At 33.9% G+C, this 23,553-nt stretch overlaps 1 protein-coding gene and 1 pseudogene across 1 annotated transcript; both read right to left on the bottom strand.

The window, feature by feature from the left end:
• Nucleotides 1–1,977: 1,977 nt before the first annotated feature.
• On the bottom strand, nucleotides 1,978–4,505 carry LOC143629947 (serine/threonine-protein kinase-like protein At1g28390 pseudogene; annotated as a pseudogene).
• A 3,706-nt stretch (nucleotides 4,506–8,211) lies between these two features.
• LOC143629981 (GDSL esterase/lipase At1g29670-like) lies at nucleotides 8,212–10,386 on the bottom strand. Its single transcript, XM_077099113.1, has 5 exons — nucleotides 10,135–10,386; nucleotides 9,893–10,017; nucleotides 9,541–9,786; nucleotides 8,783–9,017; nucleotides 8,212–8,678 (listed from the first exon to the last, which is right to left on the bottom strand). The coding sequence occupies exons 1-5, from the start codon at nucleotides 10,382–10,384 to the stop codon at nucleotides 8,464–8,466; spliced, it is 1,071 nt and encodes a 356-aa protein (XP_076955228.1). The 5' UTR covers nucleotides 10,385–10,386; the 3' UTR covers nucleotides 8,212–8,463.
• Between the last annotated feature and the right edge of the window lie 13,167 nt (nucleotides 10,387–23,553).

The following is a 23,553-nucleotide window of genomic DNA, read 5'->3' as shown; positions in this document are numbered from 1 at the left end:
GTCATATTCCACCGTCTGCCAGAAATCCTCAATGTTGGGCAAGGAAATCGGCAGAGTTGTTGTGACAGCGTGGAATATCCGCGAGCGAAGCAGGAATGTGATGATCTCGCGGAAATCATCTACACCACTCGCGTCTGGGTCTAATGTAATATACATGTTGTGCCCAGAGAAGAACTGCCTTTGATTATCTCCTCCGTCATCGCCACCAGCACCTCCAGCACCAGCAACAGCAGCCATATCTGCAACAAACGAACCAAGTTAGATAAACGTTAAGGCGTAACACAAGTTCGCTTGTTACCATGAGCGAAGTTGTGATAAATTCTGTGTAGGCGAAGTTAAAGGTGGGGCGAAGTTGGGAACAACTTCGCTTCATCTTTAAGTTCGTCTAATAACTAATAAGTAAAAAGGTCCAGGCGAAGTTAATGATAACTTCGCCTGATCACAACATCGCCTCAGGCGAAGTTAAACCTCAGGCGAAGTTATCCGTAACTTCGCCCAAACTGTAAGTTCGCCTGAATCTGAATCGGCGACAGTAAGGAGATTCAAATTCGAAAAATCTGATGTTTTAGGTCAGTTTGACGATTGAGGGGTCCGAAAAACATGATTTTAAAGCAATCTGGACGATCAGTTTGTTCATGACCACGTAAAGACAAGTTTTGAAATCGGGTTCAAAAGTCCGACGGTCCGAGGTTTCGAAACGGTTCGACACGACCTTTGATAAACAAGAAAGAACATGGGTTATACGATATATCGACACCTTGAACCTTGAATCGTAACGGAATCTGAGAAAAAGATCACGGAATCGGAAAGAACGACAAGTTCGCCGGAAAACTGATAAGTTCGCTAGAATAATACAGAGAATAAGTTCGCCGGTTTGACAAATTATGAAAGCTTTGACCTTTAAAATTCTTTATATATGAGCGGAGTTATACAGGCGAAGTTGTGGATAACTTCGCCTAGAGCGAAGTTATTCACAAGTTCGCCGATATATCAAATTTTACAAAATCAACCCCTATAATTTGAACAATTTGCAATTAAGTTTTAAAACTTTCTTAAAGAGTTACATGACACGATCAAGACTAAGTAACCAAGTATAAAATCAACAACTACATAAATAGGAAAAACTTTTAAAAATTAAAGTACAAGGGATCAAATTTCAGTCTAGACAGGGACTACCATATTTTAGAAAAGATCCGAACAGGAATCATACTAACTACGTGACTGTCACATAGATCCGTGTTTAGCTGTATTATGACATAAAGAAACAGGTTGTAAGTATGTACATAACTTAAATGGTTTTCATCGTTTCTGTGATACGAGTTAAGTTCAATTAAGCTCAAAAATTAAGTGAGCAACAACTCAGAGATTATGATGCCTCCTATCTATTCTCAAAGCGTATTTGGCTTTCCCCAAGTCACCCCGAATTGACTTCGACCTGTAGTGTCTGATTAAGTTGTAAGTATTCTTCGATCTTTAGACTCTGCTTCCCGTTCTCTTTCTTACATCATGATTGACATTTTAAGTTAAAGAATGTCTCAATGACATTTAATTTTTTATTTTTTATTTTTTATTATTTATTTTTAACAAACACATAGAGAACAACTGCAAGTCCCGAATCTGGATCACTGCAGTCTCTTGACACGCTTTCTTCACGGGAATCAGAACACTAACAGGCTCGTGTATGACTGCGTAATCGCTTTTCTGCCTATCATTCGGAAAGATATATATGAAGACATGCAGAACTCTTAAGAAGTTTCCACATAAAATCGAGTAGATTTAGTTAGTATCACTTCTACTTTTACGCACCATAAAAAGCTACCATGACATACAATGACTGTTCTTAAGCCTTTTAAGCCTAATAACTTCACTAGTTAAGCACACAGAATCAGTATATCTATCATTTTCCAAGGTTGGATCAATTTTCTGTTAAACATAGCAAACGAACTTCTTACGAAGTAGTAGACTTGAAAAATAATTTCATTTCCCTACACCACCACAACCGTCTGATTCACATTTACCCTTTAATTTCACGCTTCTCGTACTCGTACCGGATACTTTACCCAGCGGCTCGTACTGAACCAACGGCGGCGTTACCCTCACGCGCCGCCGTACTCGCCCTAAACTATTCCAATTCCACACCTGAGACGTAATCCTCTTACTCGCGGCGACCAAACACTGCACCACCTCCGCCATCTCCGGCCGTTTTGCCGCCGTGGATTTCACACACCTCGCCGTCAACACCTCCAGCATCCTCACGGCGGAATCATCCGATGAAACGTCAATCACCGGATCAAATATCTCCCCGTACTCGCCGGATCTAATCAGCGATAACGCCTAGTCCACCACCGACGGCGGACTGTACCATAAATCAATCGCATTCCTACCGAAAAATATCTCTAATTATAATATTCCAAAATTGAACACGTCACTCTTCGCGGTTAAATCACCCGGCGCAAGGTAGCACGGATCCAGGTAACCTAACGTCCCTGCCGGAGGTGTGCATTGCACCTTCACGTCCTCCACGTGTCCTCTCAATGCCAAACCGAAATCCCTGGATGGATCTGCACGGGATATCAATTGTAGGTTCCCTGGATGGATCTGCACGGGATATCTCGATCTACGTAGGTGCGGAATCCCTGCGTAGGTCGTTACGAGCGTAGAAGACACGAATAGATCAAACACGATACGATAAACAAACACGTTATATTATAACCAAAACACGTGATACAATATCACTATTACAGACACGAACTCTCGTCCTCACGTTACAGCTCTTGTAACTTCGATAATGATCACACGAACTACTTTTCTAAGTTAAGCCGTAACCTATATAAATACACGACAACTTCGCCTGGCATGTTCAGGCGAAGTTGTCCATAACTTCGCTTGACTAACAAGTTCGCCTAAACAGCGAACTTGTTAGTAACTTCGCTTAAGACATATAAAACATAATTAATCATTACAGACTCGATTACAGACACTAGACTATGAACTACTGACATTATGCACCAACACATTTTAATAAATTGTAAACGTCATATAATCTAACATTATTAATATAAGGTATCGCATTGTTGTTTTAATTAAAAGAATCCAACATACAAAGACAAAGGAACAAAAATAACAATTTAAAACATATTTATAACTTATACCATGAAATAAAAAAAAAAGACACATTAATTAAAACTTTATCACCTACAAAAATCATATGTTGTAACATATGAATCGTAAACATTTAGATGTTGTAGCATAGGTTGTTTGTTTAAAAACTATTTTTATTGAAATTATAAAACATATAAGTACACAACATAATAATGCTACAAATATGAATATAACAATAAGATATAACAATTATAATTTCGATTAAAACGTTTAATAAAGAAACAATAAAATCCAAACTTCGTGACTTAAACCACAATTTCAATGCAAACATTCAGTACACACGTTCATAAATAATTTTCCAAAATCTAAAAAAAATAAAATAACAAAGTTTCAAAATTTTTAAAAATAACAACGAAGACAATTAATTACTTTTATTACTCAATAAATGGTGATTATAGTCATTTATTTTGACACCTTCTTTAACTTAGGAGTTAATGTTTAAAATTAAATTGTTTATTAAGTGGATAATTTATTTAAAGAAATTATATACTTGGCGTCTTATGTGGATATCTATTTAAATGACATTTGGAAAAGATGTATTGTTTTAATAGTATAGTAAGATATATGTACATTATCATTTATATTAAATTGTACATATGTGTATAAAAAAATGTATAAAAATAAAAAATAAGTATTATACATATGTGTATAATTTTGTTAAAGCGATATTTTTTTTCAATTTTTTTTATTTTTTTAGTAAAACCGGGAAGAAAAATAATTTTTTTTTTGTTTTTTTACTATTTTTATTTTCGAGTTTTTTTTGTTTTATAAAATTTTTATTTTTTGTTAAAAAGAGTGTTTTTTGTGGTCTAAAATGGTTCTCAAAGTTCTCAATTTCAAAATAGTTCTCACATGATTCTAATCCATATATATATATATATATATATATATATATATATATTTTGTTCTATGAAAGGACCAAGCATTTTGAGCTTGATCTTTTCTTTTTTTCATGAACATAACGTGTGGAGTTGTTAAAAGACTTGAAGGGTTGCCTGTTAATTAACATAATATGTTGTGTAAGTCCTTTGGTTATGTGATATGTTTGGATAGTGGAATTGCAAGGGAGTGTTAAAATTAATATCTTGTACAATTCTATTTACCAAACTTATGTGAAATTACATATTGTAGTTTATGTTGCGGTTAATTTGTGTTATTTTTATGTTTGAGGTTTTTGTGCTTAAGAATTAAGAGAAGCACGCTACTGCTTAGAATGATAGGCTAGAAGCATATTGGGCTGGAAGCTTGGACCTGAAGTTTGTAGTTGTCTCAAAGGTCTTACCTGGTTGCGATAGCCGTTTATGTTTCTGACTCATTAGATGTCTAAACAATGTGCGGGTCATGGACTATATTTGGAGCTCCGTTTGTGTTTTGAACTATGTATAAATTAGAAAGAGGGGCATATATCGCTTGATCATTCACTCGCTCTTCCTGTTTGTTAATTTCATCAAAGCTTCTTCTGTTGTTTTATGATTTCATCGTGTTGATGAATCCGTTCTTATTTTGTTCTTTAGTGTTTGATTCATACAGATGTTATCATACATGGTGTTGATGTTTGATTGAGAGCGTTTGTTATCGTATGTACTGGATGGTCTGACATATGTTTGGTTGTAATTTTATTCTTGGTTAAATAAGATTTGGTGAATAATTTTGACACACATATATATATATATATAAAAGGGTTCAAATAAGAATAAGAAGTTTCCTAAGAATTGTAAGAACCAACCAAATTTTGACATTTGGCATTACAAATGATGGTGAAAGAATAATTCTAGGAAAATATGTCGGTTATAATGATGAAAGAGTAATTCTAGGAAACTATGTCGGTTATTGGTAGTTTTAAATCTCAAAAATTGATTAACATGATCAAACGGCTATGTTTTATTCTTAGTCTTTCTAGGAAACTACTTATTTTTAGGATAACCATTCCATATATATATATATGTTTAAGTTCAAGAGAGAAGTGATTTTAACCAATTATATAATTTTTTTTATTTTTTTAATTATTTTAAATAGAAGGGTGTTTTAGTAAACATGTAGTACTACTTTTCATGGTAACTTTCACTAATTAATGAAAAGTTATTTAATATCAATATTTTTTAATTAATTTATTTTTTTCATTTTACTTATCCCAAATTCTTGTCGTTTATTACAAGCTCAATTTGATTGTACCAACTTTTAAAAGATTTTAACTACAATATTCAAATTCACTAATTAACTTTTGTTTCCCGGTTAATTATGCATTCATGCTTCTGCATATTCTTTTTTCAATCTATTTCTTCAAATTATTTTTGTATTTTAACCCAATTATTTGCTCCAACAAGTTAATAAATTTTGGTGCACTTGAATTACAAACGACAATCCTACACTACCTAATTTATTTATGTATAAAAAATACTATTACAAACTCATCCTACACAATATATTTACATAATATGCAACTACACAACCTACACAATATATTTATATCATGCACAACATATTTATAAACAATATATATTCATACACATTTAATCATACACAACTTCAAATGTTCTATAGGATGTAAATATATTGTGTAGGAATGAATATTGTGTGAACATATAGTACGTAAATATGTTGTGTATTATCTAAATATATTGTGTAGGTTGTGTACGGTTAAATGTTGTGTAAATATATAGTGTATAAATATGTTGTGTAGTATGTAAACATTTTGTGTAGGATGTACATATATTGATTTTAAATAATAAATGTAGGAAAGAAAAATACCATATTTAGATTTTGAGATACCAACTTTAAGATATAAAAAAGAAACCAATTTAGATGTTGAAATGCAGCGGTTGCCAGTTCAAATACATATATAATCGGACTGATTACCTATTGTTTCTTAGCCTATAGCTAGTCTCGTAAGACCAGGTAGAAATATTATTACACTCATATGTTCTTTTAGTATTGTGTTTTCTTGATCTTTAAGTACTCTGTTAACTAAAACCGAGTAAGAAAAACTACTATAGTAAGCGTGTGTTTAGGATTGCTTATTTAAGTGTAAAGGGACCTTTTGTTAAAATGACTTATAAACTTATGAATTTTTTAAAAGAAGTTTATAAAAAAATGCTTGGATTAGCTTATGTGTTTAGAAAAACCAAAATGACCAAAAGGTACACTCTTTTTTAAAAGGAGTGTAATGAGTTTAGAGGGTTAGAGGGATATAGTAGGTAAATCAAACTCATTAAGTTAATAAGTTACATATTCTTAACTTTTCAAAGCCCCTTTATTTTGCCTTCACCATAAGTTAAAATCCATAAGGTCTTATGGTTGCCAAACACCTTATACACATTAATTAACTTTTCAAAAATTTTATAAATTATAAATTGATGAAAATAAGGAATTCCAAACACCCCTTAAAAAAAGCATAAAAGTCAATACAGAGTAATTTTAATTAAATAAATTTATATCTGTAAAATAGTAAGTCATAATCATAGGTATGTAATTAATATTTCACATGTGGAATATTGGCTTGCTAAGAAGATATTTACCGGTGGAGGGTGAAAACGCCTCCCAACTCTATTGGCTGGACAATCTGTGATATTTTCCCGCATACACCACAACATCCCACTATGTTTGGTATAAATATACGTAGATTCAGTTACCTTGTCGTGTACGTTAAGATCACATGAGGCTCTATCAGGTCAAACACACTAATGTATCGAAATTCTACATACATATATATGCTGGTTTTTAAATGACACCAAAATTTCAAGTAAATCAACATATAAAATATATATGATTTTATGCATAACAAACATTCCCATCCTACCTGTAACTCACTCACCATGCTATCAAGACTTTGTACTATCTAGAGATCCAAAAAATGTCACCATGTGGATTAATTTCGCCTTAACAAAGTTCCAGCCATATAATATATATATATTTATTACCTTTCATTTGTGATTTATCCATAACACTCTTCTAAAATATGAAAGTTTCCCATTCTTTTCTCCCTATATAAAAATACATTCATCTTCATCCAAATAACAAACCTAAGTGATAACTCCAACTGTAAATTCAAAACTCGGGTACCTCATTCAAGTACTACTAGAATCGAAGTGAAAAAAAAAGTAAACAAGTTAAATTTGTACTTGAACCCAAGACAAAGCGAGCCAAACCAAGTTACATGGTTCTTCCGAAATCAATAGACCAACTCCGATTATTTATCTACCTAATACTGTTCTATATGAGTTTCATTTCTTTAACAATAGGACTAAGACGGTTGTTGTAAAATATTAGCTTAGGCTTTCTAGTTAAATTTAATTTGCCTTAAAGTACAAGTTCTTGTTACGTTTATTTTCATGATTCAAAACCTCGTGTATATGTTTTTTTTGGCTGGGTATATTTCTTTTTGTTACGAAAACATAAACAAATTGAACAAATTGGATAATAAAAACTGCTCGTAATTGATTATTATTGATGAATGTAATATTGTAGAAACGAAAGGAATGAAAACAAGAACTAATTTGAACTATACAATTTATCCCTATATTGATGCTAACGACGAATAACGAACTGGACCAAATGTTTCACTTTATACCCTTCAACTATGAAGCGTCATTAAATAACTTCCAAATTATAACTATCATAATCCATATTAACAAACAGACCCCTTGAGTTAAGGACATACAATTATACTCTTTTATTATAAAACTTTTGGCACCATGTTTCTTCTGATTTTTAATTTTTTTGCTACAAACTTTTTAGTGGCATGAAATTGGTCAATAAATGGATACATGGCAACATATGTGACTACAGGCACAAAACTTGCAGAAGAGATCAATTGTCATTGACGTAAAAGATGCAATATATTGCATCGGTATGTGCTTGTTAGCACAACAATTGGAGAGATGCGTGTCCAGTGGTGTAAAGGTGGCCACAATATGCACGGACAGACCCAATCGTACATAATCATCATGTTGTAATTTTGTGTTATGATAAATGAAAAGGGAAAATCCTTGTTTATTAAGATATTCAAGCTAGTTTTCACCTTTGTTTATTACTGTAATTTTTTTATTTTTTTTTTGTATTATGTAATGTACTTGCTTTCTTAATCCCTTGTTGCATATTTCATTGTTTCGTTGCAACGTTAGTAATTACAATTACTTAACGATTTATTTATGAAGAAGCATAATTTGGCCACATAACTTTTGTTTATTGATGCCTTTAATTCAAATAAAACCACAATATCACATTTAATTCATATCGTCTTTAGTATGTCTTATTTATCTTCCATATATATAAAGCAGTATGTTATCATGTATCTCTTCATATTTAAATTGAAGCCAAATGACTAATGTCGTAGGGAGATGCATCCGTGGGAGAGAGCGCAGTGTATGACCTTGTTGCAAGGACCGTGTTTGAAACTTCAGTAGGATGAAAACCGTCAAACCAAGCATACAATGTCCTATCCGGACAAGGAATCGAGTTTGGAACGCATTGTCCATCCGACCGTAGTTGACAACAAGGAATGTTTGGCAATGCTACTCCTGCGAACCAAAAAAGGAACGTTTTAGTAAACTAATATCTACGTACTATGTATAATAAGTCAACTTGAAACAGTATAATACAAACTAGAATTTGTTGAATTTACCATTTTGAGGTATAGAAATGCTTGTAATGTTGATGAAAGTAAATCTTGCATCAGAGAATTCATTGTTAAGATCATTAATTAAGGGCTGGAGTCTGTCATTAAATAGTTGGGTCTTCTCATTAATCGACTCAACACATTGTCCGTTCGTGCCAAACATTTGTATCTCAGACGGGGCGCACCCTATTAGACCCAAACCGAACACTGCAATTTTCCTAGCTCCCAACTTATACAGAGTCTATCAAATGAATAAAACAAAATTGTACGGTTTTAGTTAACAGAGTACTTAAAGATCAAGAAAACACAATACTAAAAGAACATATGAGTGTAATAATATTTCTACCGGGTCTTACGAGACTAGCTATAGGCTAAGAAACAATAGGTAATCAGTCCGATTATATATGTATTTGAACTGGCAACCGCTGCATTTCAATTTTTTTTTTCTGAAAGGAAAAATTTACTTTACGAGACTCGAACATGGGACATTTGGGTTTCAAAAGACTGTTTTCTTTTCTTGGCAAATGTTATTTAATAAACTAATGTTATATTTTCTCTCTTTAAACATTCATACTTTATTAATATTGACAACTAACACAAATATTAATGTATTGTTATATTATACTTTATTTCTAGTTCGCTTTATATATTTATATATTTGAAGTTTTAAACTATTTATGACGTCATCCGAGAAACCTAAGGAGGGTCAGGTTATGAAAACGTATTTCCAATACCCAGCTCAAAACGAAGAACATAATGGTTACCCTTAGTTGGTCAGAGTATTGGTTAATGAGAACTGATGCATATCGATCGGGTGTGTATATGCGACCGGCTGGGTATTTGTCAGGCATAAAGTAGTTGTTGATGTAATCGTTGCTTCCCATATTTACTGTGTAAATGCACTTGCTCAAGTATTCCTTTGTAAATGTTCTGTTACGTTGCAAGATCCGAAGCCGTGAAACTACTATTGCATGATTAAGTAGTTGCTTATTCAAGCTGATTCGGTCACCCTGAGATATATATATATATATAATAATCTAGACCAATTAGTATACGCATTATACATATAATTTAAAATTGAAGAGATGAGTGTTTTGGGGACCATCTAGTGTTTACCAAATTATATCCTGTGTCATCTCTAATACCAGCTGCACCACTACCGTAGTTTACGCCTGTGCTGATCTGGTCATTAGTTGCGGTAGCATACGGTGGAATGTAATCCCCAAAACCTAGTTGTCGGCCTGAAACCAAAGAAACGGTTATTGAGGGTCAAAGTATCCATTTCTTACTATTAGCTTCAAGGTTAATGAAACTTAATGAAAGTTAGTAAACGTATTCTATGAAAGTGACTCAGATACCGATGAGATCCGCCGAGGTTAGACCATTGGTAAATCTACCGGTGACACCTTGTGGAAGGTCGATCCCATAAGGCGAATAATTGGCTTTTGCTTGTGTTTGAAGGTTATTGTTATTGCCATTATCCACCAAAGAGTCACCAAATATAAAGTAACATGGAACTTGTGGTGCACCAATGACCATAATAGCTAAAAATTGCATCATGGCAGCAATTATGAGGGCACGAAACGAAAGGCCTACGTTAGAAGCCATATTTGTTTCCCCTACAAATCGAGGGATATGAACTTGGAATGCAACATGCATGCTATTTATAGAAAGTGAGAAGTATGGGAATCCGGTTAAGAAAACCAATTAAATTGCAATATTAAAATTTACAATTATTTGAAAATGGTTTATATTTTATGCCATTCATGTATATATTATGATATGTTGGTCTAGAGGTGGCCGACTTTCCTTTTTAAGAGATTATGGGTTCAAGTCTTGTTTTAAACATTTTGTTCTAGATTGATTTATGAGGTTTTCCCAATTTTCAGTTCTTTCCTGTGTGGGTGGGCCGAGTCATCACATTTTGTTCGTCGGATGGAAGGGTAATATGTTTTCCATAAAGATCTCGGATATCTAGACATTTGTTGTTAAACAAAAGTTATATTACGCAATGCATAGGTTATGTCAGATTACTAAGAATATGTTAGAAAGTTTGTAAATCAATTATCACAAATTTTCATATAACAAGACAATATGTGAATTAACCCTAAGTATATATTTAGAAATATCGCAGTATCCATCAATTCGGGTGTTTGAACTTTCAATTTTAAAACAGGCCTTTTAGAGCACATTTTCGAAATAAGTTTTAAATCATTTGACTTGTATTCTCCTTCAAATCAAAAACTCTAAATCATCTGTTTGAAATTCGGATAAAACTTAACATCGTTAAAATCTTTTTAACGAACGTTCATTGGTAGAAAAATGTTTAAAAGATGAGACTTTCAGCATGAATATTCTCAAGTGAAATCACTACAAGAATTTCAAGTTTTAGCAGCGACACCCGACATTAGCGGCGACAATCAACATCATCGTCGCTAATGTTGGCTGTAGCCACTAAAACTCATGTTTAGTGTGTACATATTCACATCTTCCTAACTGTTGATAAGCTTAAGATCTAAAGGCCACAGTGCTTCCAAACAAACACACCATCATCTCCTGCAAATTAATACACTCTCCACAAACAAACAAACACACCCACCTTGACACACACATCTTCAACACAAGCGTACACCCACCTGCAAATGTTTTCCTCTCATTTCGGCAACGTCTTCCATGGGTAAGCGACCACCAGCAACGCACCAGCAACTCGGTAACCACTTCAACTCCGTCACACATGCAACTCGACGAAAACTTCATCTCCGGCGCACCGACAACACTAGTTTCTATCTCATGTATATTGTACAAGTTAGACGGCTGCCCGCACCATGCAGCTAGAAACGTGGAACTTGGTAATCACGTAATAAGTTTACGGGTGTTTATTGTTGGATTTGAAACCGTAAAACTGTTCATTGGTTTGGTTTGACGGTTGATTTTTTTTCTTTAACTTTTATCCCGTTGTTTTCAATTTTCAAAGGTTATGTCTTGGTTTTCGACGAAAAAAGAACTGTTACAAAAGGTTTGGCTCACGATTTAATTTAAAACCATCAAAATCGGACCGCAAACACGCCTACATAAAATATATTTTTTAACTGAAAAAAATTATTGCAATATCATACTCAAATTAAGGATAAAAGTATGTTGGTTTTTATGGTGTAAGTTTTTTAAAAAAGTATTAAAGTATGAAAAAATTATTAACGTTTAAAAATTATGGGGAATTTGGGTTAAAAGTGAAAATTAAAATAAGATATAGATAAAAGATTAAGGGTTGTTGTAACTATTCTTTAAATTAAATTATAATTGAGGAGGCAATATTGTAACTATATCAAATACATGTGATTTTTAATGTGATAATGAATCTGTTACCCCCATTCAAGGTTGTATCATATGTATTATTACTTGTAAATCCTTTAATTTGCACTTCTTTGATGTATTATATACAGTATAGATTATGTATAGCTTTTAAACCGACTGGTTTGTAGAAATTTGTATAATAATGAGAATATAATTGTGTTTTGTTTTAATTTGCACTTCTTTGATGTATTATATACAGTATAGATTATGTATAGTTTTTAAACCGACTGGTTTGTAGAAATTTGTATAATAATGAGAATATAATCGTGTTTTGTTTCAATTTCAAGTTCAAACTCTCATTCAAATTGGTTAATCGTGATTTTATTCTTAAGAAATATGGAAATCTTCATTTAAAAACTTTTTCGGCGAAAACTCCGACGTAGGTATTAGCGGCGACAGTTGGGGCGGGCGAGGAACTAGCGGCATTCTTTACTTGGTCATCGAATAAACGCTTTTCCTATTAAGTGATAGTTAGATCATGAACATGTTTAATATGTTCACATTGCTTTATAACATATGTCAATGTTGAAGCCTCGAGTTGTCGATCGGGTGCTCTCGGTGCAACGAGGGTGTGTGTGGCAAACATGGCCGGTGACATTCCTCAAGTTGCTGGTAGCCTTTGCATAAATAATACAAACTTTGGCTGCTCTTTTTGGTAAAGAAATACATAAAATATAATCTCTGCATAAAACGTAGATACAAAGGAAATAATAAAAATGGAAGATTAAAATTATAGACATTGAACAAAAATTTTACATGTAAAAAGAAAGTAAAGAGGTTAACATTAAATGGAATTTAAAGAATACATAATTACATAAACATTATTAAAAGTTCTTATTTTCGTCAACGCCTCATCACAGTTGAATTTCACCAATGCTCGGTGCTATAGCTGGGCAAAACAGTAAAGGCTATTTGTACATGCTAGTTAATTATACAACTTCGCTATAATTTGTTTTTTTGTTATGTGTTTATATAACTAGAGTGGTGAGATTCGCTACAATTAAAATTAACTCATTAAATTTATTAATGATAAAGTAATTATAGTTAAAACAGATAAAGTAGAATAATAATTCAAGTAAAATTAACAAAATTAACTAATTAAATTTATCAATAAGTAGAGTAATTACAATAGAAAAATAAAATAGAATAATAATATAAGTGAATTTAAGGGTGCTGCTAAATATATCTCCCTCCTAATTATTTTTACTAAACTTACTTCCTCCTTCAAATTTCATGTTAATACAATTCAAATATTTTTTTCCACCTTTTGCCATATGCTATATTGATTAGTCTTTTAGTCTAAAAGACTGTTTTTCCTGTTCTTTTAAAGAAAGCTTTTTTATATATACTATAAAACATTTTATGATTATTTTAAACAACCAAAACGTTTTCTTTTTATCTTAAACCGTTTCTTTTTCTTTAAATTAATAAAGTGTTTTTTTTAAATAACTATAAAGTTGGTTTACATTGAAAAAAATATTAGTTTCTAATAGAAAAAACCTAAATAATATATGACTTAATCAACAAGTTTGATTATGCTCTCAGATGTCATTAATCTAATGCACACGAACCTAATGAAAAAAAATTATATTGTTTTGATTTTTTTTTGTGTGGGGAAAAGAGGCATATGATAAGAAAAAATATACAATGCTTTTTGTATCGTTTTAATAAAGACGTTATACTATTATTCTTTATTATATATTTATATAAAAAATGAAGAAACTAGCTTGAGAAAGTATTTTTAATTTTTTATTTAATATTTTAAAGACGACTAAAAAATGTTAAAAGAGTAATATGTCAAATACAATTGTTATATGAATTGGTAATATATCGAGGATGGATGACAAGTAGAGAAGATGATACATTTAGGTTGAGCCTAAATTTAACCATGCATCTTCAACTATGTACAAAACAAGGGGTAATTACATGAAGTAATTGGGTTTAAAAGAACAATAATGTAACCTATTAAAAAAATCGTTGAACATGGAAACTGCCTATACAACATCATAACCTCTCATGAATTCCAATTAATTCAACTCATCAATGTGAGAATAATCAATTTTTTTTTTCTTTTTTTTGTTTTTGTTCTTCTTTTCCTTTTTTTAGGCTGTTGACACTTGACAAGTTTTAGACACTAATTTCAATCGGTAATTTCCGATAATATTTTATATAGTTTATATGTATAGTCTATTCTCCTAACCCCCCAACCTTCTCAAACCCATCACCTAATGGTAATTGACCATTTTGGGAAAACTTCAATGGTGTCATACCAAAGGGCATATGCTTACAAATTTCCCGGTGTTCAAAAATTAATGCCACGTGTTACCCCTCCCCCCTCCTTCATGCACAACTCCTCCGCCATCACCACACTACAAGTTAATATGACGACTATAACAAACAATCCCAAAGTAAGACGGCTAATGGATAGTGGAGCGTCTCATCATGTTACGAATGACCTCAACGCATTGGCCAACCATGCCCCTATGATGGAACTGAGGAGCTCATAATTGGTGATGGTTCGTCTCTAAAAATTTCTCATATTGATTCACTTGTCATACACACGCAAACCATCACTCTTATTCTTGAATGAGTTCTTTGCTTTCCCACAATATCAAGAAACATTATCTCCATATCTCGTTTAAGTTATGATAATAATGTTCTAATTCAATTTTATCTAGAAACCTCTTGTTCTTTACCATGTACATTCACGATCCAAAAGACTACATCAAAGTTTTTGCATCATAGGTTGGGCCACCCGAACACAAAGATATTAAAACTTTTATCGTCTTGTGTTCTTTGTATTTTACATTCAGATAACAATTGTAACTCTTGCCACATAAACAAAAATCATAAATTTCCATTCTATGAATCTACTTTGTCTTCAAATGCCCCTTTGCAATTTATTTTTTCGAATGTTTGGATATCTCCAATTACCTCAATCGATGGCTACATATATTACATTATTTTTGTTGATCATTATACCAAATACATATTCTCCGATAATGGCGGCGAATATATTAAAATTTCCGTCCATCTACAATCTCGAGGCATATTCATCTTACCTCGGCACCACATACATCGGAACACAACAGATACACCGAGCGTAGACACCAGCACCTCGTTGATACCAACTTATCTCTCTTAACACATGCAAAAGTACCAACCATTTATCGGACTTTTGCTATAGCCAAGACCACTTATCTCATCAATCGACTCCCTACACCTACTCTAAAAAACAACTCATCCTACAACAGACTTCTCAACAAATAACCGAACTATGATAAACTAAGAAGCTTTGATTGTCTTTCTTATCCTTGGTTACGACCATACGCCCCTCATAAACTGTATCCTAAATTCAAACCTTATATATTCGTTGGATAATCCCCTACTCAAAGTGCTTATTATGCACTAGACCCAACCTCAAATAAAATTTACACATCTAGACACGTAAATTTTGTTGAGAATCGATTCCCCTATGAAGAGCTCACAACCACCAAAGTCTTCCCACCGAATGAAACCGAATGGTTCCCCATTACCCTTCTAGTATTTAATAAGACACCCAATAAAATATTAGAACCCAACTATAACATCCCAAGTTTCGTTGGTATATAAATAAATCGGTTTTAATTGAATTATAGAGGGTAATATGTCATTGGTTGAAAAGTTAATGATGAAACCCTACCCCTTCCTATAAATGTAGCCACCATCTCATTTATAACCATATTGACCTCCAACCTCATTCACACCTAAAATTCCTATTTTTGAGAGAGCAACCCACAAAGACCTAACGGTTTCTGGAGATCTAACCGCCGGATCGGTTTTAAATTTTAACAGAGTGCTCATAGCATATACATGAATATTTCCATCATTAGGATCTTTGATCAAAGGTCGGGAGGTCTATTGTTTATCAAGGAAACTGTAACATTGGAAAAATGAGTTTTCTAGCAACTATTTGGGTTTTCCGGCAACTGTAGCGGAGGTTTCTTGCGAGGGCGAGCTGATGGGTTCGTAGATCGTGGCGAGATGATTCTGTGGTCGCTTAAATCACCTAAATCGGTGTTCGTTTGGTATAATTTTGGGTTATTCCAGTGATTTCGAACATAAATCTCAGAGGTACGTTTTTGTTAAAAATGTTTAGTTTTCGTTTACGGATTTGCATGAAACTTGGTAGAATGATATATTGGGTCATGATTACTGAGAAAGTAAGGAACTTGTTAGTAAATGGGCAAGTTGACTCGGTTCGGATTAAAATTGTTTAGGTTAGAATCGTAAAAAGATGAATTAATGGTGTCGGTATGACACGAAACTTTATAGGACGGTAAAATGGGTTATAATAAACTAAAAAGTAGCAATCTTGGTTGCAAGAAACAATTGAATTGGGAAAACGAACCCAGTCGAATTGCATTGGGAATGCGATTCGATCCGTTAGAACTCGACACTATTCGTTTTTGAGAACTCGACTCGATTCGTTTGAATACTTGACTCGACGTGTTTGAATATTCGATTCGATTCGTTTGAACAGTCGATTCGATTCTTTTGAATACTCGATTTGATTCGTTTGAGCATTCGATTCGATTCATTTGAATACTCGATCCGATTCGTTTGAAAATTCGATTCGATTCATTTGAATACTCGATACAATTCGTTTGAATACTCGATTCTATTTGTTTGAATATTCGATTCGATTTGTTTGCTAAGCTCGATTTGATTCATTTGGACCATTCTATTTGATTTGTTTGGCCTTAGGTCAGAGCTTGATGACTTGAGTAATAAGACTTAGATAGAAAGTAGTTGATTAAGACGTATATCTGTTACCTAGTTAGCCGTGCTCAGTTGAAGAGAGATGTTACCATCAATTCCGAAAGAAACATGACCCAAGTGAATTTTTAGTACAATTTCCTTGTTATGTTTTTGGGGCTGTGTGCATACTCGGTGTGATTACTTAATACACTTACCTTAAGTGGTATGTGTATTCTAGATGAATATTTCAGAATGATAAATAATGATGCATGAATGTAGAAAAAGGTAGAGTAGATAGTTCTCTCTCTCTCCCTCTCTCTCTCTCTCTCTATATATATATATATATATATATATATATATATATATATATATATATCCAGCGTGTGTATGATTGTATGGTAAAGTATCTATGGTTATCCGATGCAGAAGGGACCGGACCCTAATAATAGTCGAGGTAGATGTATGGTTGTATGGTTTTATGATGCAAATGGGACCAGATTCTAATAATATCCAAGGTAGATGTATGGTTGTATCGTTATCTGAAAAAAATAGACCAGACCCTAATAATATCCGAGGAAGAAGGGATCGGACCCTAACAATATCCGAGGAAGAAGGGCCGGACCCTAATAATATTCGTGGAAGAAGGGACCAAACCCTTATAATACTCGAAGAAGTAGGGCGAAATGCTCTTTAAATGTAGAGATAGTATGTATGAAATATGAAAAAATAGAAGTATGAGATATGAAAGTATGAAAGTATAAGAGGATTAACGTATACATATATGTAAGTACAAAAGAAAGATAAGCATGTTAAGTAAGTAATATGTGTCTTCGGATACGTATACGTATATATATGAATGTAATGTATGTTGCCTGTTTAACTAGAACTCATTCAGCATAGCTGATGTGTGTCCAGTGAGTGCTTTTTCTATGAGACTCACAACGAAGCTTTAAATTTATAAAACAGAAACTCCTAATGACACCACACACAACCGGCAAGTGTACCAATCAAAAGTAGTATAGACCTAAGAAGTCCGAGTATCGAGCACAAGGACACGTGAGAACGCCTATGATCACTAAACCCTAGACAAGACCTTCCTAATAATAACATTTTTTAATTTTATTTTTAATAATTAAACTACTTGACCTAAATTACTTTAACTAAATTAATTAATTTAACTTAACGAAACACTTAACGAAACTTAATGATTGTGACAGACAATGGAGAAAACGTTTACCTAGGTGGAAATCAAATTGACAGTCTATCAAGCTGATGGATTTAATGTTCTCACGACACCGGTATCTAAAGATGACACAGGTACGGTTCGCTCAAGAAAGCTAGATCACCTCTCGGTCTCACTAACAAACCCTAAGTTACACTTAATTGATTTTAAGAACAAACCGGGAAACGAATGTTAAGGTGTTCTAATATCGACTCTCCTCTCGGACTCACCGACACACGACCCTAATGGAAACGAATACTAAGCAATCGAGGATACAGGAATAATTTGGTTTAACATAAACTAGACCAACTAATCGCTCACGAACCCAATCCCGACAAGAACCGAACCCGCTCTCGCGCAATCCTAATCCTAACAAGCAAAAGCTATGAGACAACTTTACTTCCTATCACCTCTCGGTCTCCAAGAAGGTGTTTACCCACTGAATTATACAAATTAACAATCTCAACAAAACTCTACGCTTGACCCTACCGTAAACAAACTCTAAACACAAAGTAAAGGCTTGAACATACAACTATCAATCAAAACCAATTCAACTAATCGAAGTATGAGATTATGAGATTATATAAAAAATATTTCAGCCACTAAACACAACCTATTTCATCATTAAACCAAACTTTCAATAGCAATTCAAGTCATATTAATCAAACAATCCATTTAACTCATTAAAACCGAACAATAATCAGCTAACCTAGGTAGAACAAAGAAGTTTAGCCAATCATAATCAATGAACAGTAGATAAAATAGATATAAATGATAAACATGTTCATATAAATCTGATTACAAAATGTTTGAATGATTAAAAACCAAAAATGAACTCACAAACGTTAAAATAGTCAAAACCGTCAACCGAAGGATAAAAGATAGAACCGTAAGCTTTTCCTCCTTGGTTTCTCCTCTAAAGCAGGAGTGGAAGCTGGAAATATTATATTCAATTCATTCATATGGTATTAGCCCTTTATATATATATATATGTATAAACACCTCCTTCCTAATATAAAATAGGTTAAAACAAGCCCACAAGGCCCACTAGAAGACAAAATAGATAGGGTAGGTGATTCCTGAATATTCTTGGCAGGCTTTGGGACATGTGGGATGTTGCATAGCCCGGGTATGGACGCCTCACCTGGTAGCGTAGCGCAGCCAGGTCCTGGGTGCTCGTTTCTTCTTTTTCTGACTCGTTTATCTTCAAACGCGCATACCGGCTTCATCCGAATCCCGTTTGAGCTGATTCTTTCTTCATTAAACCCGTTTTTTCACTCTCTTAAACATGGGACCTATCATGTACACAAACATTTAATTTCATACAAGAAAAAGTTATATTCGTTAACGATTTACGCACAAAACAACACAAAAACGGGATAAAACGCTATGTGTTTTGCAACACATCAAATATCCCCACACTTGAATATTTTTCGTCCCTGAAAAGTTTTATGCAATGGAATCATAATTGGAAAACTGATCTTAAAAACATATAGATTATTTTAAAGTTCAGAGAAACACAAAAACCGCAATTGCCAATATTGTTGTCCACTTAAACCCATGCCTTGATCTTTACCGGGACAAATAAGATCCAACAATTTATATTACTTAGTGGTTTACACAATTTAGACCCGCTTATATTCAGCTTTTACCAGACCAGACCACCCCAACTTGACTTAAACCTCAAAATCAGCAGATTTAAAATTTTTGTTGCTCTCTTTTATTTTTTTGCATGAATAGTTAAGACGATCAAGGGTATTGTTTATCCACCTAAGCTTAAGCATCTAAGTCTAACAAGCAGCTATTAGATACGATTAAGGTATAATTAATTAATTAGCTAGGGTTCCCCACAACATGAAATACCCCCGTTATCAAACAATACCCCGAACCATCACCATAGGTGAGCATGCAAAATTTCATCTGTAGGGTTTACATGTAGCGTGTTCCTTGTGGTCTGTTTCTTAATGGCAATGAGACACGAAGAAAGGGACCCCACATGGCTAACAACGTGGATGATCAACCTAGTAGTGTATTTGTACTTTTAGTACGCAGTGATCATGTTTATTGACTTATGTGGCAGAAAACTGCGGGTTTGCTCTTTTTTAGCTTTATCTTAAATATTCACAATCCCACTTAGGAATTGTAAATACCCAGATGAATAGATTGCATACAGACCCATGGTCTCCGGACCCGAAGCATCCCATCAATACAAAAATTAAGGTTAAAAAACCGTACGCCAATGAAGTGTAAAACACTAAAACTAAGCACTTTAAGATTTATATCACCGGTTCATGGCTTACTCTAACGTTAAACCTTCCCAAGCATCATATGACAACGTATTCAACTTAAAATTTATGATATTTTTCACATTTCATACCAAGAATTGAGGCTTGAGTATGGCCCGACCTTTCATTACTTATCTTCCACGGACAAAACGCTTTACCGACAAAAGATCTCTGTTTACCATTTTATCAAATTGCCCTTTCATTCTCAAGGCTGAGCCTACCGACACATCCCAAGTTAAGTGCGTTTTTCTTTATATTATCTCATATTATTAGTACTTTGAAAATCCAATTTCCGATTTTACTATCATCTTCCATTATTTGCAAAAATATTCATTAAATTTTTGGGACATTATTCTTTAAAACTTTTCATTTATTTATTTATTTTTTCAAATTCAGTCGCCCCAGTCACTTTCAGTTTTTGGGTCAATGGCTATCCCGTATGTCTACAGGTAGATAACAGGACCAAACGCATACAAGTATATGTCCCTCAAACTTGAGTAACCGACATAATTTTCAGCGAAAGAATATCTTTATTAAAATATTAACTCCCAAGATTTTCAATACTCTTTTATTTTTCATAAAATTGAAAACGTCAGTTCCCCATCCCCACACTTAAATTTCACATTGTCCTCAATGTGAGACAAGAAAAAGACAAAACTAAACATAAAGAAAAATAAAGGGGAACAGACTCCCCTGGTATATGTGATCATGCAAGTATGCTGTGAATCATGTTCCTCGCCCTCCTATACGAATGCAAGCTTAAAACTCCAGTGCTCTCCATCAAGATATCACTAACGAACAAAAGCGGCAATCCTTAAGAAAATTGCATCCCCACACTTGTTTAAAACTCCATCTCATCAACCGTCATCAACCAACCAAGGAATAACCTGCAAGTAAGAGAAGAAACAACCCGACAAAACTCGGAAATAAAAATAAAAATGTAGATAAAATAATAAGGAAAGATATTACTGGGTTGCCTCGCGAAAAGCGCTAAGTTTATTGAAAAGTCTTCAGCCGGACTCGCTCTCGAAACCTCAATCAGGAGTCTTCTCTTTTATCCTCTTCCCATCGATGCTCCTCAATACTCTCCTCTTACAATTGGTCGGGAAGAAACGAATTGCCCAACTCTCATGGGCCCGACCATATGAATTAAACTCGGCCCACGAACCTTTGAATTCCCCCAAAAATGGTTCAATGAAGTGAAACGGGGAAGTAAATCTCTTCATCACACTATGATTTCTTCGCCCAGAAATCCTCCTTCGAATTCTTTTAGTCAAATTTTTAAACCTTAACACGCCCCGAATGGAGATTGAGTACGGTTCGTGTTTTGGTTTTTCACAATCGAGGTGAAGTGTCGGAAGGACCGAATCACTATCTACTTCATGGCTCTTCTTACAAAGCTCCTTCTCGATCCTCACACTTGGCTCATTATATAGTAAATCTTCAAGCAACTTTAGATCACCAAGTGGGTCAAACTCGCCTTCGTCCGTAATGGCAAAGTCCATCAACTCTTCACCAAACTCATCCTTAAATTCTTCCTTCCAAGAGGGAACATACTCCTCTACTCTCTGCTCCTCCATTCCGGTATCTTCAATCTCACTAAGGGTTACAAACAAAGGTGGATTCAAAGGTGGAATATATTCAAAATCATTTCTAATAGCAAAAAATATATCATCCATTATTGCCTCCAATTATAGGGTGGGCTCTAATATATTCCCTAACAACTCTTTATACCCTAAGAAGTTCCCCATTTGATCATATGCAAATTCAAAACATGACTTATAAAACATAACAAGTCTTGTCTTTCAATAACATAACAATAATAAACCATAACTTGTTTTAAAACATTCTTGTTTTTCAAATTCAAAACATGACTTATAAAACATAACAGGTCTTCAGATGCCAGACCCTTATTCTTCTGCCATGTGTCCCCGCTCAAGCCAGCCGTCTCATTCTACTCACCTGCGTGCATACTAAAAGTCAGCTACACTGAGTGATTTCTAGTTAATCATACATCATACAATACATACACTTACCTTCAATCATGCATCCAAAGATACATAATAATTACTTTACTAATTTACTTTCAATTCATACTTTCATACATACGTACATACTTTATTACTTTCATACTTTATAATTACTGTCCGTTCTATCTCAGATATAATTAGGGTCTGATCCCTTTCTTTTCTATCTCAGATATTATTAGGGTCTGATCCCTTTCTTGTCTATCTCAGATATTAGTAGGGTCTGATCCCTTTATACTTCTCTATCTCAGATATTATTAGGGTCTGATCCCTTTCTTCTTTATCTCAGATATTATTAGGGTCTGATCCCTTACTTCTTCATCTTCGTACATTCTGTCTTTACATACTCGTAACATACACATACATTCTTTACTCATTCATACACATTCATATATTGTACGTGTAGCTATCATACACATTCATCCATTACATACATACCTTCCTTGTAAATACGTGCAATATCCGAAGATCGTTCACGTACCGACAAGCTTTCGTTCACATTCAAGATATACATAATTAACATATAAATCATAAATGGCATACACTTACCACTTAAGGTAAGTGTATTAACTATCACATCGAGTATGCACACAACCCCGATAACGTAACAAGGAAGTGGGGCTAGAAACTCACCTGAATGCGGTTACGTTCACCGTTAACCGTAATCCCTTTCTTGAGCTGTGCACGGCTAACTGTATAATATTTACATGTATCAATTAACTATTACTACTCATCTCGTATTTCTATCTTTATATAACCCACAACGAATGGGGGTCCGGGGGCAGCGCCCCTGGCAGCGGGGTTCTAGGGGCGGCAGCCCCTAGCGGTGTCCAAGGGGCAGAGCCTCTGGCTGGGGTTAAGCTGACAGGTCAGCTTGGAAAAATTTTATTTTCATTAACTGTCTTAACACGTTTTCCATTAGGATTTTAATTTATTTTCTAATTCGCTAACTTATTCTCCATAACGAATTAAGCCTAATTCGTTAACCAATTCATTACTTTCATAATCTAGTTTGTTAACTGATTCGTCATCTGGTCATCGTCTGATTCGTCATTCCAATTCGTTATCTGAACAAGCCCTGATTCGTTACCTTATTCTTAACGAATTGGCGAGTAACGAATCACCTGATTCGTTATCTGGTTCGCTAGCTGG

Source organism: Bidens hawaiensis, unplaced genomic scaffold, assembly GCF_021521415.1.
Source record: "Bidens hawaiensis isolate Kalapana, Puna unplaced genomic scaffold, B.hawaiensis_p1.1 tig00005498_1, whole genome shotgun sequence".
NCBI lineage: Eukaryota > Viridiplantae > Streptophyta > Magnoliopsida > Asterales > Asteraceae > Bidens > Bidens hawaiensis.
This window is presented reverse-complemented; position numbering and strand designations above follow the sequence as displayed.

Excerpts from the sequence above, each read along its gene's own strand:
- LOC143629981 (XM_077099113.1), bottom strand. The coding sequence starts at position 10,384 with ATGGCTTCTAACGTAGGCCTTTCGTTTCGTGCCCTCATAATTGCTGCC. Across the intron at positions 10,018-10,134 it reads AACCTCGGCGGATCTCATCG|GCCGACAACTAGGTTTTGGG; the intron begins GTATCTGAGTCA and ends CTTTGGTTTCAG. Across the intron at positions 9,018-9,540 it reads AATACTCTGACCAACTAAGG|ACTCTGTATAAGTTGGGAGC; the intron begins GTAACCATTATG and ends TTCATTTGATAG.